This window comes from Prosopis cineraria, unplaced genomic scaffold (genome assembly GCF_029017545.1).
Source record: "Prosopis cineraria cultivar Desert tree isolate PC_DT_omini unplaced genomic scaffold, ASM2901754v1 PC4, whole genome shotgun sequence".
Lineage (NCBI taxonomy): Eukaryota > Viridiplantae > Streptophyta > Magnoliopsida > Fabales > Fabaceae > Prosopis > Prosopis cineraria.
In genome coordinates, this window is record NW_026555335.1 from 810,873 (window position 1) to 828,317 (window position 17,445).

General features: G+C 33.8%; 2 protein-coding genes across 5 annotated transcripts in view; both read right to left on the reverse strand.

Moving 5' to 3' along the window:
• Positions 1–8,795, reverse strand: part of LOC129308060 (beta-galactosidase 9) — an 18,090-nt gene extending 9,295 nt beyond the window's left edge. The window contains exons 1-13 of one of the 4 annotated variants that reach the window (XM_054949038.1): positions 8,478–8,795; positions 7,485–7,580; positions 7,249–7,361; positions 6,226–6,292; positions 5,659–5,751; positions 4,861–5,004; positions 4,632–4,720; positions 4,035–4,140; positions 3,437–3,524; positions 3,208–3,329; positions 1,892–2,095; positions 1,410–1,642; positions 600–715 (exon numbers count right to left, since the gene is read on the reverse strand). In XM_054949038.1, coding sequence (XP_054805013.1) covers positions 600–715; positions 1,410–1,642; positions 1,892–2,095; positions 3,208–3,329; positions 3,437–3,524; positions 4,035–4,140; positions 4,632–4,720; positions 4,861–5,004; positions 5,659–5,751; positions 6,226–6,292; positions 7,249–7,361; positions 7,485–7,580; positions 8,478–8,660 — 1,654 coding nt within the window. In that variant the 5' untranslated portion in view covers positions 8,661–8,795. The other 3 variants (XM_054949040.1, XM_054949041.1, XM_054949042.1) reach the window with 3 other exon arrangements.
• A 4,607-nt stretch (positions 8,796–13,402) lies between these two features.
• On the reverse strand, positions 13,403–17,251 carry LOC129309433 (uncharacterized). The gene is made up of 5 exons (XM_054951010.1): positions 16,812–17,251; positions 15,825–16,081; positions 15,638–15,722; positions 14,924–15,042; positions 13,403–13,852 (listed from the first exon to the last, which is right to left on the reverse strand). The coding sequence occupies exons 2-5, from the start codon at positions 16,041–16,043 to the stop codon at positions 13,613–13,615; spliced, it is 663 nt and encodes a 220-aa protein (XP_054806985.1). The 5' UTR covers positions 16,044–16,081; positions 16,812–17,251; the 3' UTR covers positions 13,403–13,612.
• Positions 17,252–17,445: the final 194 nt, after the last annotated feature.

Sequence of the window (17,445 nt, forward strand, 5' to 3'; positions counted from 1 at the left end):
TTTACACCGAAACAAGTTGGGTGGAACCCATAGAGATCAGAGATCAACCTCTAGCCATTGTTCATTTGTGTGGGGTAATTTAGTCATATGGATAATAAAGCTGCCATAGCCCATAAGCATGACTTAAAATCTAGTACAACATAACAAATCAAAATATGTAGAAATAGACCAATACTTCATCAGAGAAAAGGTGAAAGAAGGAATTCTATGCTTGACATATTTGCCTACATTTGAGAATTGTATAAGCAAGTTGAACATGCTTAGCATCCCAAATCCAACTTGAGGGAGAGTGTGGGAATATTTGGTATTTATTGTAAATATTGTATAGCCTTTATTAGATTTTATTAGGCTTTATTAGACTTTATTAGTAATTTTCTCCCTTCCTATATACAGTCAACTTGTACTCGGTATTATTAATCAATAAGAAATATCATTTTCTCTCAAATTCCACAGGAACCAATTTTAATGTTTTAAAATTGAAAATTTTGTTACCGAGAGTTTCAATAGTAAATCTCACAGCTTTTTTCAATTTAAACAAAAGAATAAAAAAATTCAAATACATATTCACCATAGATTTGGTAAAATAAAAGATCAAATACCTATGAGCTGGCCATTAACAAAGACGAGCAATATATCACGGATGCTGTCTATAATAAGTTTTGGGTGAACATTATTTTTCTCCCAAAAAAAGACGTCATCAGCTGAAATGTAAATACTGCATTTGATACGCACGTCAGCAGACTTCAGATGGAATCAAAATCACAATATATAATTAACTAATCCAACTAGGCATGGAAAGGAGATATGAAAAAAAAAATATCAGGCTGTTCTTTCTCTTTTGAATATTATTTTTCCAATTCCACGCACTATCCTATAGAAAATAATATATTGTACTGTTAGACACATGGGTTAAGATGGTTCAGGGTCTAGGGATTTCTTCCTTGACATCCCTACAAGGAACCAATCATCCAGAAATCTTAAGCTCTTGGGTGCTGTTTAGGATCATTGAGACACCTTCTCAGGAAAACCCATTGATTTGAAGCATGGCCAAAACATTGACCTGCTTTACATATGCTAAGATGCAATTTAATTTAATTAGGCAATCAATAGTATCAGCAAGGGTCGGGCTCTTGACACTTACTGGAAAAAAATTGCCCCAATACCATGTCAAGAAGAAGCTGAATTCAGTGTAGGCTCAAAAATGGAACTTATTTAATAAGAGGCAAGAGTGAAAGGAGGAAGATTATTTCTATATTGGAGGAAGATGGTATTAAAAAGGACTCAAACAGGCAACAAGCATGGATACTAAACATAATATATAATAAGAATTAAACTAATTGGAGTAGATCCCACAATATCTTTCATAAACATAAAATCCCATCACAAAATCCTCAGGACTTCATAGTTACCTGGTTGCATACCATAGATAGTCAGATTGATCCTTTGTGACATTTAAATGTTCCAATATACCTTGTACAGTGAAATTGCTTGTACTCCAAATCCTAATTGGCTCATTCACTGTCATCCATGGTTTTGATATGTATGACATGCCATTGTGACTCATCAATTGGAGGACTGGAAAATGATTAGAAACTAGAGGGAAATCAAACTCTACTGGTTTGACTGAAGTTTGTGCTCCAACCTATGCAAGGTTTTGAAAGAAAATAGTTTGAGAACAACGGGATAATGATTATGAACATTTCCACTATAAATACAATAACAGGTACTTTAAAAAATGTGTACCCTGCCAAAAGAGTACTAGGGAGAATGCAGAATCCTCATAGAAAGTCAAAAATACGAACTAATAGACAAACAAAAATTTAGGAAAAAAAAAAAGAAAATTATTAGTGCAAGGAATGGTCTCCTTGTGAAGCCAAGTCATTAAACCTACCTTGGCTGTATTAAAAGCTGTATTCCTGCAGTCTGGCAATATACTAACCGACCAAGGTGGTATAGTATACTTTTGACCACGGAATGTTACAGTAGCAGTTTTCCGTTCATCAATATTGGCAAGAAATGCAGAGCATCTGCCACGAAATTCAGACAGAGACAAGTTCAGTCCATTTGGTTGAACATCTGTGTGGTAGACATGTGCCTGGAATTAACAAACAAAACAAATTCAGTGATATTATTTAACAAAAAGATAAAAGAAAATTTCAGGAAAAGAATTCTGATTACACAAATGAATTACCCATATAATTTTGTATACTAGCAAAAGTCAAGAAATTTTCTTAAGAAATTGATGAAATAGAAAGATGTCAAATCACTTGTATGAGTAAAAAGAATTTTTTATGAGCTCAAGTGACACCCAAAAATGGAGAAAGAAAAGGTTTCCCATGCAGGTAGGATAAATGCACAATGTCATTATAATAATCATGTAGGGTCAGAAGGAATAAAAAGAATTATCAAAAGTTCAATTATCAGTTTGATAAATAATCAATAGGAAACTATTTATTTGACTAAAGCACTGTATATGAGTAACTGAAATAAAAAATTCTAATTCTCATAAAATACAAGATGAGATGACATCTTTCTAGGCGCAAAAACATGTATTGATAACAACTAAATTCTAAAATTACCCCAATTGTCTAATTAAAAATTTATGTCACAAAGTAAAGCAGGAAATAAGAGCAATGAGAAAGAAATGTGCTTTAGCAATTGTTTAAGAATGGTCCGGTAATTTTTTTATAGGAAAAGAAATGTCACTAGGAAGGAGTAAAAAATATAAGGTAGCTGGTTAAGGTATCCCCTTAAAATGAACTGTTAACTAAGGACATTGGGCGAGGATTCCATGTGCACCGCATTGGTTTAATTAAAAAAATTTGTGTTCCACATTTTTTATTAAAAGCAGCGAACATCTTAAAGTTGTTCTTTGTTTTCTGTTCTAAAGTGTGGAAAAATAGAAAACCATGTTTGAAAAATGAGAACAAAAAGCAATTTTGCTAATTGTTTTAGAGAAGACATCAAACAAACCAAATTTGCATTTCTAAAATTGGATGCACCAAAACCAATATCTTTCTTCATGTCCCAAATAATCATATATCCATTTTCTGCACTTCTTTGCATCAATTCATGACAAATGCTAAATTCATTCCATGCTAGAAATGAACACTGAAGGTAGAAAAAAGACAGTGACCCCCTCTCATAAACTATGTCATTAACCATTTTCCTTAAAATTTGGTAAAGTTATTTGGGGTTGGCTCAAACCTCTTGCTTTGGGCCCAATTTTATATAGATTGGCGAATCAGAGGCCACTAAAGCAGGCTCACAGAGCTTTATAGCAGCATGTAAATCTTTCAAATGTCCCCACTTTGGCTCACTGAGCAGACCTAGACAAAGAAGCTTCTTCAAGTATTATCAGTCATGAGAGCAATTGCATAAAACCCAAAGATTGGCAAACAAGAGGGAAAAATATTTCTTTTGTCCCTCTACGTACCATACTCATCAATTGGAGCATCATAATCATAACTTGTAATATAAAAGGGCCCCCCTGATGTTCGGCCAAAGTTTGTTCCACCAAAGTACTGCAAAAGAGGCACGATTGTCAAGAGATGGATTGTACATAATTTCATGTCATATATCATCAAAACCAAGGTTCACGTTAAATATCACAAACCTGATAACATTAAAATGTCCAAAAATCTCTTGGATTTCTTTTGCATTTCTCATGGGGATCATATGTGGGTGGGTGGGTGGGAGTATAACAATTGCATCTTAGTGTTCATGAACTTTTCACATTTTAGAAGGGAGGGTTTCTTATTCAAATGTTGAAACTTTGAGCAGGTTAGTTACTATAATTGGAAATCTCATAGGATTGATTGTAATGTTTGCTCTTTGGCCAAAAATTAATTTTGACAAAAAAGCTGAAAGAGTAATGAGAGAGAGAGAGATAAGAAAGCATATATGCAATAGAGCAATCCGGTGACATTTTTCTGGGTAAAAAATCTCAAAGCAGAACCATCATCTTTGCAAACACAAAGAAGCCAAAAGTTCTTTTATACTCATCAAAACCAGGAAACCAGCTACTATCATACCATATAGTAATTTTGAAAGCTTCCACCACGTTCAAAAAATCGAGCAACAGCAAAAGCAAGGTCTTCAACAGGTCTATGAGGCAACCTTCCACCCCACTCTGTGTACCTTCAATATGGTGTAATCATAACTTCTATCACTTCACATCAAATACTAATTAAGATGTAAAAGCCTTTTCTCAGTTTCGTTTCATTTTTCTTAGGAACACATACATATATGCCCATATATGATAAGGACCTCCCCATGCTTTAGACAGAGTATCAAAAAAATACATGTTCCGTCTAAGAAAAATAAAAACGATAAAAAGTAAAGGGAAAGGTAAGGAGAGAAGGCTAGCTTAAGAAAAACATACACAATATTGACTTGTTAGCCAGCATTAATATCGATACTACGACTACTTAATGATACTCATACAGTTTAGTTTTTTAACTTTTTGACGCACAAGGAGTAAGTAAATACTTCCCTAATCCCAAAAAAGTAACTACTTTGCTATTCCCAGAATATTCTCCTAACTACAATATATTTCCCTGAACTCCTTAAGAAGTCAGCATCAATTATGTGAAAGGTAAATATGTAAAGGATGTGTTCATAATTCATACCAGCCATCCCAGTCCTCTGTCCATAATATTGGTTTGTCCCTGGAGTTTGGTTTGAAACCATCACAATAATATGCATTGCATGAATCAATCTGTGTAGGAAATTTACAATATATGGATGATAACGCAAATAAAAAGAGGAACCTGGACAAATATTAGTTCAAGCAGGCAACAATATTAAACTGCCAATTCCAGTTCATGTTTCAATTAAAGGAAGTCACAGAATATTTACAATATTATCTGGAGCATCAGGTTGCTTGCACATGACCCATGGAACACCAGCACCAAGACTTAAAGCCATTCTAGCAGCCCATTTAACATACTCTTTCCCTCCCTTGCCAAAGGAGTGTTCAATGTTCCCATATTCATTCTCCATCTGATCAAATTCAGTCAAGAAATGCATTATTAGGCATTACAAATTACAAAGGGAATTATATCCAGTTTATACTTGCATCTGGAGGCTCCAGGATAACAGAACCAATCATCTGCAGAAGAATAGCTAGGTCAACTCATAAGCTAGGCAACAAATTAATTTTTGAAATGGATTTTTATGTTAAAATAAAAGATGAAGCAATCAGCTCAAATTAATATTATAAAACTGGAGTAAATGATTCAAATTTAAATAGATGAAGCATGAGGAAACACACTTGTCCTAAAGACTATCAACCATGTTATATGTGATGCATGCAATTTAGCACTAACATGAGTGCTCAGTTCAATCAGCTCCGAAATTAACCAATAAAATTCTAATAGCTATCACTCTTGGGTATTTCTTCCAACAGAAATTGAAGAGAAGAATCAAACGAGGAAAAACTACAGAAAACCAGATTTTCACAATTGGGTAAAAGTGGTCCAGTTTCACCTGGAGATGTATCAAGTGAAAAGGCAATAGAGCAACAAGGAAATACAAGAATTAAAAGACAACTCTAAATTCTACTGCCAATTCTGGTAATTCAGCAGGATCATGAATCTCATCCAAGCAAATAAAATCCACTACTTCACATAAATCCAAGCTCCATGGGTATCAGACCTGCAACATAATAATTGGACCCCCCTGCCATGAGAACAGCTTCTCCTCTCTCATCAGATTCACCACCTTGGAAACAAACCGCTCCATCTCCTCCTGGGGGGGGGGAAATGAGTTGATCAAGATGATGATCACAGTGATCCTTACAGTCCAATGACAACAATAAATACAAAATTAGAGTTTTAAACAGCACTAGCACATGCAAATATTGAGCATATGGACATCACGGAAAAATTAAAAAAAATGATAATTGGAAATTTCATCTATGTATAAAGGAAAATGATAAAAATTGAAAGTTTGAAATTTCGTACATGATGACTTGGTACGGGAAAAATAATAAATTAGTTTAGCTGAATTCAGAAATTGAAGTTTGAAAGTTTGAAATTTTGTACATGGAAATGAACATTCAGAAAGAAAGAATGATACAGCTAAGGATAAGATAACCTCCTAGAACAAAGCCAACATAAAGGATAAACTAAACTAGCAAACTGCAAAAGGAGAGATAGAAAAAACTTTGGAAGAATTACTATTATGGTGGCAAAATTGATAAAAGCCAACAATGCATTCTACCTTGAAAGGTGCATTGTTTGTTCGAAATACAATACCCGGGATATCGCGCAACCATACTGGGAAACCCCTGCAAGAATAGAAATCAGATCATGGAAGGGAAAAATTGTCCAAGTATTGACATTTCCAGATACTTGGTGTATTTAATTAGCGGTAAGGGCCACTTCAGTTTAACAGTATAAGCTGATAAGTCAAAGTTTATAAATAATTATATTAGGGCTTTAAGACGCTTACTTATACAAATGTCCCTTGGCTTTTAGTACCATGTCTAGTAGTGAAACTTAATTTTCATCAAGAGATAAGGGATAGCAAGGGTTGAAATTTAAACCACTCAATTATAAATGATCTGACATCAGATCAACTACCACTTCAACTCAATGTCTTGAGCTATCAAGTGAAAGCACATGATTAATTTTTATCAATATCTTTAACAATAAGAGAATGGATGCGTAGTCATACAAGAAAAGATAAGATTCAGAATGATCATATATGAGGAAAAGTTAAAAGAGGCATCAGTGGAGAGGGTTGAATTGAAAAAATGGTGTTGAGTATTGTGAAGAGAGGTAAAGAAAAACCAAGAAGAACACTCAAAAGTTATCAAATGGAACCTTCTAGTAAATGGTATGTCTCAAGATTGGATTGTTGATAGAGCACATTGGTAGTGTGATCCATATTGCCAACCCTACTTAGTGAGATAAAATTTATTGCTATTCTTTTATCTTTAACATTGAGAAGTGTTCTAATTTTCAAGGACTCGGACATCGACTTATCTTCATTTTTCTTTTCAAGAAAGAGGTTGTTATAATAGGAATAAAAAAATCCGAGTTGTTAGCATAAATATATATCAATTGCTCAACAAAGAGCTTTTTTCATTCAGATGAGCATTTGAATAATTGTCGTGCATAAGTGCATTCAGATACCCATGATCTTCCTCCTCTTTTAGCTGTTTCTCTATATGGAAATGTCTATTTCTAATTTTGTAACAACAAAATGATAGTAAAATTATAATGAAGAAGAAGGCGAGACCCAAAGTTCCACTCTGCACACACATAAGGGCCTACACGAAGATGGAGATAAAGTCCACTGGATCCAACCAGCTTCACAAACTTCACCAGATCATATCTCCCCTCAAAGTTATACTGCACAAGCACAAAATTTAAAATGTAAAAGAAATCAACATTCAGAATAAATTATATTTTTACACTTGAAGAAATCACATAAGGATACCAGCAAAACTAGCTGAGAGAAATATAATGTTACACCTTCCCTCTAACTGGCTCATGTCCATTCCAGAAAACATATGTCTGGATTACATCTGCCCCTCCTTCCTTGCTCTTTGCAATCAGATCGGGCCACATCTAGCATCACCATATAAAATGTATAACATGTCTAATTTCATAAAGTATCACCTGAAATTTAATCATATAACTCCTTAATGTATACTATCAAATCAAAGTTAGCTATAACCCCCATTTTGGCCAGTAGATTATTTACTAAAGTTGTCTTAAATAATTAACAGTAGTAGAAATTTTGCCTCGGCATAGATTAACAGCTATATTTTACTCGCATGCAATAATTTATACGTTCAATTTTCTAACAGTTTTCTGTGTTCCTTTGGCTGATAAACCCCAAATTAAATCTTCTGGGAATGGATCCTGATCAAAATGCTTGTAAGTGTTAAAAAGCATTCCCTTCTACTACCTTTCACTTTTTAAATTTCCGTGGATGTAGCTGAAAGGATACAGGAATTTATGAGGGACTTCATTTGTTCTGGAGTGAGCAAATGGAAAAAGGATCATGTTGTAAGTTGGTAGATTTGTTGCAACCCTAAAAATGGGGGATTATTTTATATATAAAAACATTGCCTTAGCGGCTAAATGGCTATGGCATTTTCCTGTAGAGACTACTCCATCGTGGAACCAAGTAATTCAAAGTACGGTTTTGACCAAATTGGGTGGAAAGCCGACCCAAGGATTGCTGCAACTCAGGAAGTTTCAAGATTTTTTTTATGATTTTTATTGAGCATCAGTTTCCTGGGAGAGTGAGAGTTAATAGGTTAATTTCAGCATAGACGAGACTATAGAATAGGGTGAAAGTGATTACGCGACCAGAAGTGTAAGAACAGAACGGGAGTAACCTAACAGCCCTTGAAAATTTCACATGGCTGTTACTCTCTTAAACTACGGAAGATCACCCATGCACATATGCTCCGTCCTCTCAAAAACACCATCGGGGCATGAAAGTTAGTAGCGAACCTCGGGAGTAGCGCGTGGGTAGTGAATTCCAGCTGAGATGAGCATGCGGCGCTTGCCGTCGATGATGAGAGCCCTGTGATCGTAGGTGACATTGAAGGGCTTGAAAAATGCCGCGGTTGTTACCTCACAGTGAATTGATAGATAAAGACAAAGGAAAAAGACCAACCCTTTCCTGCGAGCCATTTCGGAAGAGAAAAATAAAAAGAGATGGTCACTGTGATAAAGAAGACGAAGATGAGTGCGGTTGGTGGATATAGCTAGAGAAGAAGCGTGTTGAAGTTTTAGTGGAAATGGAATCCAATGGTGATTTGCATAGCAGCTAGTGATAGGAATTGACGTCGGTCGTCGGCTAATGATTATCCAACAAGTGTAGAAAAAAAGGATCATATATAAATAGATTTCGCTGAAGCCGTTGCCGTACCCAAAACTTCAAGGCGTACAAATTTGCACAGAAAACCTCAATATTAAAAGTAATAATGTCACCTGTAATCATTCGATCTTAAAAAGTCAACATTTTTAGAAGTAACATGGTGATTAAAAAACAAATTTTAGATGTGCAAAATATAATTTCAAATAGCAAAGTATTAATTACATATAAATTGTGCTCTGTAGCACCACTTCCGTATGAATTTTTTACAGAAAAAGTTTGGCCAAAAGGGGCTTGACCATCATGATGTAAAAAAAAAAAAAAAAGTTTATTTATCGATAGGCGTTCATGAAGAGCCTGGGATGCCAGAGCTCAACTGCAGCAAAAGTAATGGCCATCAAAACAGGGATGGAGGTCTGCAAAAACATGGGATTCACCAAGGTTTGTGTCCACTTAGATTCACTTAATGCTATTGTCTACTGTTACGAGAGCTCGATTAACTATTCTCTCCGAGCCATTCTTTGGGGAATGCGTGAGATGATGTATGATGAATAGAATGTTGAGATCGATTATTCCCCAAGACGAGCGATTTGTTGCGCAGATTCACTGACCAATGGTGCTCATTTCCTTGACTCTTAACTCTCGTCTATTATTGCATGTGTATCACAATTGTGCCCAAGCTTATTGGGATGACAAGCGTTTTGTGCCTGCTGTCGATTTCCTAGAGCAGGCCTAGTTGGCATTACTTTTATGTTTTCCTAGCTTTTATTTTCTCTAATTTCAAGTTTTTCTGGCCTTTGAATTGAAGGCTTCAATACCCAATGTCAAAAAATTGTGTGTTAGATATCAGTAGAACTTGCCTTCAATCACACCAAATTCTATATAATAAAATAAATCATGTCAAAAACTCAAAAGCATGCCACCATACTCTCTCTCCCCTCACACACGCATCACTGCTCCCTCCCTCCCCGTGTGTGTGTGTGTGTGTGTTTTTTTTTTTTTTTTTTGGGAGGGGTTTAACACAACTACCCCCGTTGCTTGTACAAAGTTGTGGAAAATTTGCCCTTCCCTCATAAGTATAATATAGATAAAAATTATATGTTTTTTATAAGATTAAAATATATAAAACTTTTTTAAACTTTTAAATAACTATATAGGATCTTCTCATTTTTTAGAAGTTTAAAATGACCTTTCTAACATTTTATTTTATTATAAATCTCCATACTATTATTTTTTGTTTATCTTACTAGCAGAAGTTATCACGACGTACTAAAAAAAATATGTAGCAATTTATCTTGCTCGTGATGTATGCTAATAATATCCAAAAATATTGATAAAATTTTTATAAAGCTACTATTAACTTATAGCATATGTCACATAAATTGCTATATATATTTTCTTAATATAATATGGCAACTTCTACCAATAAGATAATTAAGAAACAACTATTGGAGAAGTGTGTTAAAAAAAGATAAAAGGTTTTACAATTGTCTCAAAATTTAGAAGAGTTTTACATATTTTAGCCTTTTTATAATGCAAATTTTGAATAAATACTTCCTAAATAATTATAAATATTTTGATAGAAATATGTATATTTTTAAAATTTAAAATTTCAATTGATAAGATATAAATAAATATGAATACTTATTTATGTTATTTTTTAATTTATATAATTTTCTTTCATCCCTATTTTTTTCACTTTTCCCTCCATCCAAACCAAGCCTAATATAATTAAATATATAGAACCTAATTATGAAAAATCATAAAAATAAGGGAAAGAAATTTTAGAAGTTGCATGCCTTTTTTTAATACATTTTATAGTTTTATCTCACATATTTTTTTATAAATGATAAAGCTTATTTCTCGAGCCTTGTATAATTAATGAAAAAATTATTCAAGTAAATATTCTATAAATTAAAAAAATAAAATAAATATGTATTCATATCTATTTATATCATATCAGTTGTAATTTTAAATTTTAAAGTATACAAATTTTATCATAAATATTTATAATTATTTAGGAAGTATTTATTTAAAATTTATATTATAAAAATATTTTTGATTAACCGAAAAGAGAAGCGGGATTGGTGGGGTGTGTGTGGAGTGAGAGAGAGGCAGGCATATTTTCAAGTTTCTCAAATGTTTTTGTTTACTATATAGAATTTAGTGTGATTGAAGTTAAGTTCTATTGATGTCTCACGCACACAAAAATTGCAACTCTGAATCAATCAAACCTAATTTTAGTTTGTAGTATTTTAGTAAATATTTTTTAAAGTTTAATATTTTAATAAATAAAATTTTTGTTTATAGTATGATGGCCAATTTGCCGACAAAACAAAAACATAAGATACACAAAAAAGTTTTTTTAATATAAGATACACGAAAAGTTAATTCAACTAATAGAATAGAAATAGAAAAGGGGAAAAAAAATCGATATGCTTCCAAAGGATTCAAAGATAAATAAATAAGGATATTTGATTTTAAGGTTTTCTGATTAACTTCAATTTTAAAGTTACTCATTATTATTTGCAAGTTGGACACATTAAATATAATTTTACCTAAGATTTAGTAATGATGGATTGGAAATCTATGAAAAGTGCAAAAATGGTACATAATTCATGGAACATTAAACGTGCCAGAAAAACAAGGACGATAGCCATAGTTAGTACTCCGTTCATTTCAAATTATAAAATATTTTTAGATAAAATTTTAAGTATCAATAAATTTTATTAAATACATTGAACAACCTTATCTTTTTAAAATAAAAATATAAATTTTTTAAAATATTCATCATTTAATATATTAAAAAAAGTGATAGAAATTAATCATAAAGAGAGAAAAGATAATATTGAAATTGATATATTTAATAAAATTTTAATTTACTCAAAGTATTTTATATTTTGAGATAGATAAATTCTTCCAAAAATACTCTATAATTTGAGATGGAGGGAGTACTATCAAACTGAAAAATTATAATTATAATATAACCTAATTTATAAGGATCTTGTGATATGTTTTAGTATATGGTTTATAGTGAATGATGAAGAAAATGAGGTATTAGTTTTAAATTACATTTCACCAACATAATTAATTTAATCCAGTCAGCGGAAAGAATCCCCAAACTAATCGATATTGAAGTCTTCTATATATCTATGCCAAATAAAGTACCTAAAGAACAATTGTGCGTGTTTCGTTGGACTCGATGTATTTGGAGGAGGCAGTAGGTGGGATATCATTCTTAAACACAGCTATCCAAAATTCCAAACTTTACACTCAATGCTAAATAAAGCTTCCACATAAAGCGAAGTGTGACAATCAGTGTCTAAAAAGAGGAGATTATAAGATTATGGTGTTTTTGGAGATGTCCAGAATACTGTAGAAAATTTTAGAAAAGTTGAGGACGTTTAAGAAGAATGTAAAATATTCAGAAAGGTTTTAGAAGCATCTAAAACACTCTAAAAATAACTGAAAAAATTTGAAAGGTCTTAAAAACTTATAAAGAAAAATGAAGATATCCATAATATTTTGAAATATTCTAGAATGTTTTAAAATATTTCACATATAACTTGAATATTAGTCTAAAAATATCATTGTAAATATATAGATATTTGTTGTAGATGTAAAATATTTTCAAGGATGAATGCACACAGTTAGATCGAATCAATCCCAACAGAACTCTCTAGAAAAAAAGGGAGGTTTATAAATACCTGCTGACCCCTCATTTATAAACAAGCAAACAAGAAAGCAAAGCAAGTAAATTAATAAACCTTTCAAATTCTCTCTTAAGTTCTCTCCCCTTTCGAATGTGCCAAGCTCTTTAGTTCCTTTGCCTACATTTTAAAGGTTTAGATTTAGTAAGAATCAAGAGATTGATCATCACGCTAAGGCCGGCTCGATTCAAGGACAGGAGATTTCTAAGGCTATGACAGAAAGCTTTAAATATGCAATTGCGTGTGTGTGTGTATGTATGCACACTGCACAACTTTTTTTAATCTTCCTTAGGATTATGATATAAGCATCATATTGCTAAAAAAAAAAAATTAAATTCATACGAGTATCTCTCTTAAAAAATTCAATTTCTAATTTTAATGAAATAGTCTGATATTTACATTTTTTAATTATGAAATATGAATAAGCGAAACCTAAACCAAAATAAGAAATTAAAAGAAGACTAAGCAGGAGGCAGGACATGAACGCCCCCATCACATCAACAAACAAGCACAGAAAGTCTATTGAAATAGAATAAATTATAAAATACAATTAAAAAAAAACGTGTAGACAAGAAAATAACAGTTATGTAAATAATTAGGAAGGCATCATAGACTCGAGGACTAAAAAAGGAGTGAGAAATCAGAAAAATTGGTTGATCAGTGCCGTTTAGAAAACCTCGTCAATTGTTAATTACCAGAATCCCTTGTGTAACAACAAACAAGAGAATCAAATCAGCAATGTTTTTTTCAATAACAAGGCCACGGTCCAAATCATGCAGAGAAACAAAAGAGTAGATTCTATCAAATAACAAAAGATTCATATACCCATCTAGCGAGTCATCATATCAAATCAGCAATGTTGATCATGAGTTTTCCATTTATAAATCAGGGCTTTGAATTCGAGATGAAATTCTGTAGTCCGCTTTCCTATAACCAAATGAACGCAGTTTCTTTTTTCTTTGGATCAACACCAAATGCAGCAGAAATAATCAGTGCTTTGACTACGAATTAGGTTTCTAATCATAAGTTGTATGAATCTTGCTATGAAACAGAGTTCACTAGTTAGCTGTTGGAAGGTAGACCCTAAACATGTCAGATTTTCTAAGTTTACGCCTGCAGGTGGGACATTTGTGTTGAGCAGCTATTGCTGCCTGGATGCACTTCTTGCAGAAAATGTGGCCGCACCTGGTTGATGTCGCTTCAATCAACTGGCCCATGCAAATTGTGCAGCTAAAGGTGGGTTCCTCGGGCGGCACCGTACTTGGAGACACAACCCGAGGTGCAAGAACATAAGTTTTCTGCCATATAAAATTCAAACGATCTCCGTTTTAATTTTTGTCAGGCACAGTGATCAAATATAAGCAGGCACAAGGATTAATATATAAATATAGCTAAATGTAGAGGTAACCATGGACTATTGGACTTGTGACAACATTGTAACCAGCATGGAGACTATGTCACAATTAAAAGATTGCATCACTTGCTTCCTCTGTCAATAAGACGTTGCAAGCATTGTGAAAGTTGTTAGCCAGGGTGGGAAAAGAATTGCCATGGATGAAAGCCACACCCATTAAATGAATAACCAACCTAGACAGGGTCAACTTCAAGCAGTAACCAGGCTAAGTCGAATTGTACAACACCAAAGACAAAACCAGATTTTAAATTAGGCCAAGAAACAACTACAATTGCATTTTTATCCCCTTCTTTCTTGCTAGATTTAACTTGGAAAATATAGGTTTTAGTTTCTATTATCCAACGCTCCTGGTTTGACTAGTACCTACCATTATCCCACATTCAACTTCTTAATATGTTGGGTGAAAATGCACAGTTACGTTGTAGCCAGCTGAAGGAAGAACTAAAACTATGCCGAATGAGTTTTGAAGAACAGATAAGCTTGCTAGTCTTCAGAAAAAAGCTGGTAAAATTACGGTCATACTTCTCCCGATTTAAGGGCTCGTAGTTCACGTTAGCTGGAAAGAGTTGAATTATCTTTAAGGAGAAAATGGAATCAATTAAAAGCAGAGCAATATCACATAATATTAGTTTACTTGTTTTCTGAATTAAGTGTAAAATTAATCATTCGACTATTTGAGCAGTCCTATCATCAACCTTCACTTTAAATAAGTTGTTTAGATTCATTGCTAGAACAACAGTCAGATATGACTTCAATACTTGAAAATAGTTAGTTGCGTAAAATGGCTCTTCAAAAGCCATCAGATGAACAATGACCGTAATCAAGCAAAATATATTCCATAAAGAATCTGGAATATCTCTGAAGCAATAATTACCAGCAATTATCAGCATACTAAAGATGCAGAAGAAACCATAGCAGGAAGTGGCTATAATAAAACAAAAGCAGCAAATGTTACCTTGGCTACCCTACTGTCTTTCACACCTAAGTGCAGCTCACAGTCCACAATCACTTGGTTTTGTGGAGTTTTATGTCTGTTGTCACTAATAGGGTGAGAAACTGCGTCTGCTGTCACTTCTGCAAACCCAGGAAACCTGTTAGTGAACCTCCTAAAAACGAAAAATATTACTGCAGTCCTAGTTATCAAGGTCATTTGACATCATTCACAAGACTTCCACAGCCAAATTTTTTATGACCAGCAGCATTTTCCCCTTCATAAACAATGAGGGTGACACTGATTGCAAATCCACCCCCCCACCAAAAAAAAAAAAAAAAAGAGGGTGACACTGAGGAGAGGAACAGATAAAAATAAATTCAATAAGGTAAAAATGAATGGTAAACTTCGACCCAAAGGAAAGAAAATCAAGAGTATTTCCAACCAAACCAATCATTTGAAGGAGAGTGAGAAGGAGGAACCAACAGGCAACCAAGTTTATGCCTAACTGCCAAAGCTAAATTTCCTGAAGATACAATTGGATTGCATAAAAAAGGCACTTTCTAAAGTCACAAAAGTCTAACCTATTACACCAGTCATTACTCGCCCCCACCTCCTTACAAAAGGAGAAAAGAAAAGAAAAAAGGAAAGGAGAGAACCACCCATGTTAATCAAATATGATAAATGCACAGGATGAGACGGAGAAAACAATGACAATGCATGGAAAATCTAACAAACCTGAAATGTTTCCTCTCTCCTCATCAAAAACTGGAATAACCACAAAGCTTGGACAAGCATTTTTTCTTCGAGAACTGTTCTTTGCCTAAAAGGAAACGAGCTAACTATAAGAAGTAAATTCAAAACAACTTGCAGTTTCATATATAATTGGGAGAAAAAATTGAAGCTTGAACAAAGAATAACATACTTCTTCAAATTTTCTTGGGGAGATTATAACAACATCATCAAGTTCAGCATCACCTATCCGCCACTGAGAATTTTCATTATCAAGGGCTGATCCCTGAGCTGCTGCATCCAGGTTCTCCTCAAGAAGAGGAAGGTTGAGGTCCAAGTCAAAAACCACGATTTGCTGATTTTGAAAATCTCTAGCATCTGCCTGGCCTTCACTAGGTCCTGAGCTGCTCATGTTAAAACTGAGCCCTCGGTAATGCAAACCCTAGGTTCCTTAATCATCCATAAAAGTGCATTATCATGAGCCAGGTGGAAGACTTAAGCCATTCAGACCCTCAATTTCCTTTGCTAAAAAATGCGATTGATGATCAATCCAATGTTTTCTTTACTTTAAAAACAACTTTTTCTGCTTGCAATTTATATATGCAAGAGATGATGAAGAAACTTAGAATTTCAGTGAGCTTCTCAAAGTTAATCATACAATACACAAAATTATTTCAACTTGTTTCCCCAGAGTAAGATGGAATGTATTTATTTTTAGTTGCTTGCTCTCTTCTTTTCTGAAAGAAAGCAATGCTTCTACATATATATTTTAAAAAAAAAAAAATTGGGTGCAAAAGCTTCTGCAGATTTATTAGAGCTATAAAAGGGAGTTTTTTTTTGTGGGGGGGGGGGGGAGGAGCGTTTGAGAAACTAAAATCAATTTAAAAAAAAAAGAAGAAGAAGAAGAACGAATGTAAGGCAGTAATTTTCACTCTCCGGGTAGAAATTTCTTCAAATATTTCATAACCCATTTAGAATCTAATATTCATTAATATGGGAATTGTACCATACAGAGCAAGGCGTCTTACAGGGAGACGTGGCAGATAAAGGGCAAGAGAGAGAGGTTCAGGAGGAGGGGAGCAAATTAATATGAAGAATTAAGCAGAACATAATAAAAGTCTGTTATCCTTATATCAGTTCAAAAACATGAACAAACAAAACCAGGAAAAGAGATCGGTACCTGAGCGGAGTGAACGAGCAGCCGGGTCGGGAGAAAGAAGAAGAGAAGGAGCGGCGGGAAGAGCTAGAGTAAGAGTCTTATAGAAGAGTTAGGAAGACAAGGAGAACGAAAAGGAAACGAGAAGGGAGAGATAATTAATAATGGCAAGTTCAAACTTTCCATGTGTGAATGTGTTTGAATCGAGAACACAACCTTTGCCTTCCTTTTCTGCCTTCACGCAGTTTGGGAAATGCCTTCTTTCTTGCTGTTTCAATGCTCCTTCTCTCTCCATTTCCTTCCTGTTTTTTTATAGCATGTATCTATCTCTCTATCTATGCCGCTTGTTCTTTGATCGCCCGTTCTTGCAGAAGTCAGCACAGCGCACCGGAAGAAAATTTGGCTTTTTCTTTGCTTTCTAACAAGCTGACCCCAACCAACAACGACACATGGATGTATTCTTCTCTCATTTTGAATATTTATCAGTTTTACAGCCCCGAAAACATTTTCGATAATTAATGTACGACGCCACCACGCAAAGTCAACATGGTAATCCCGTTCCCAAAAAAATAATTGAAAGATTCATTTCTGCTTTAGGCTAAAATTTGACCAGACGAAGGGCTTCTGTGAAACACCTTCAATTTCAATATACATAAAG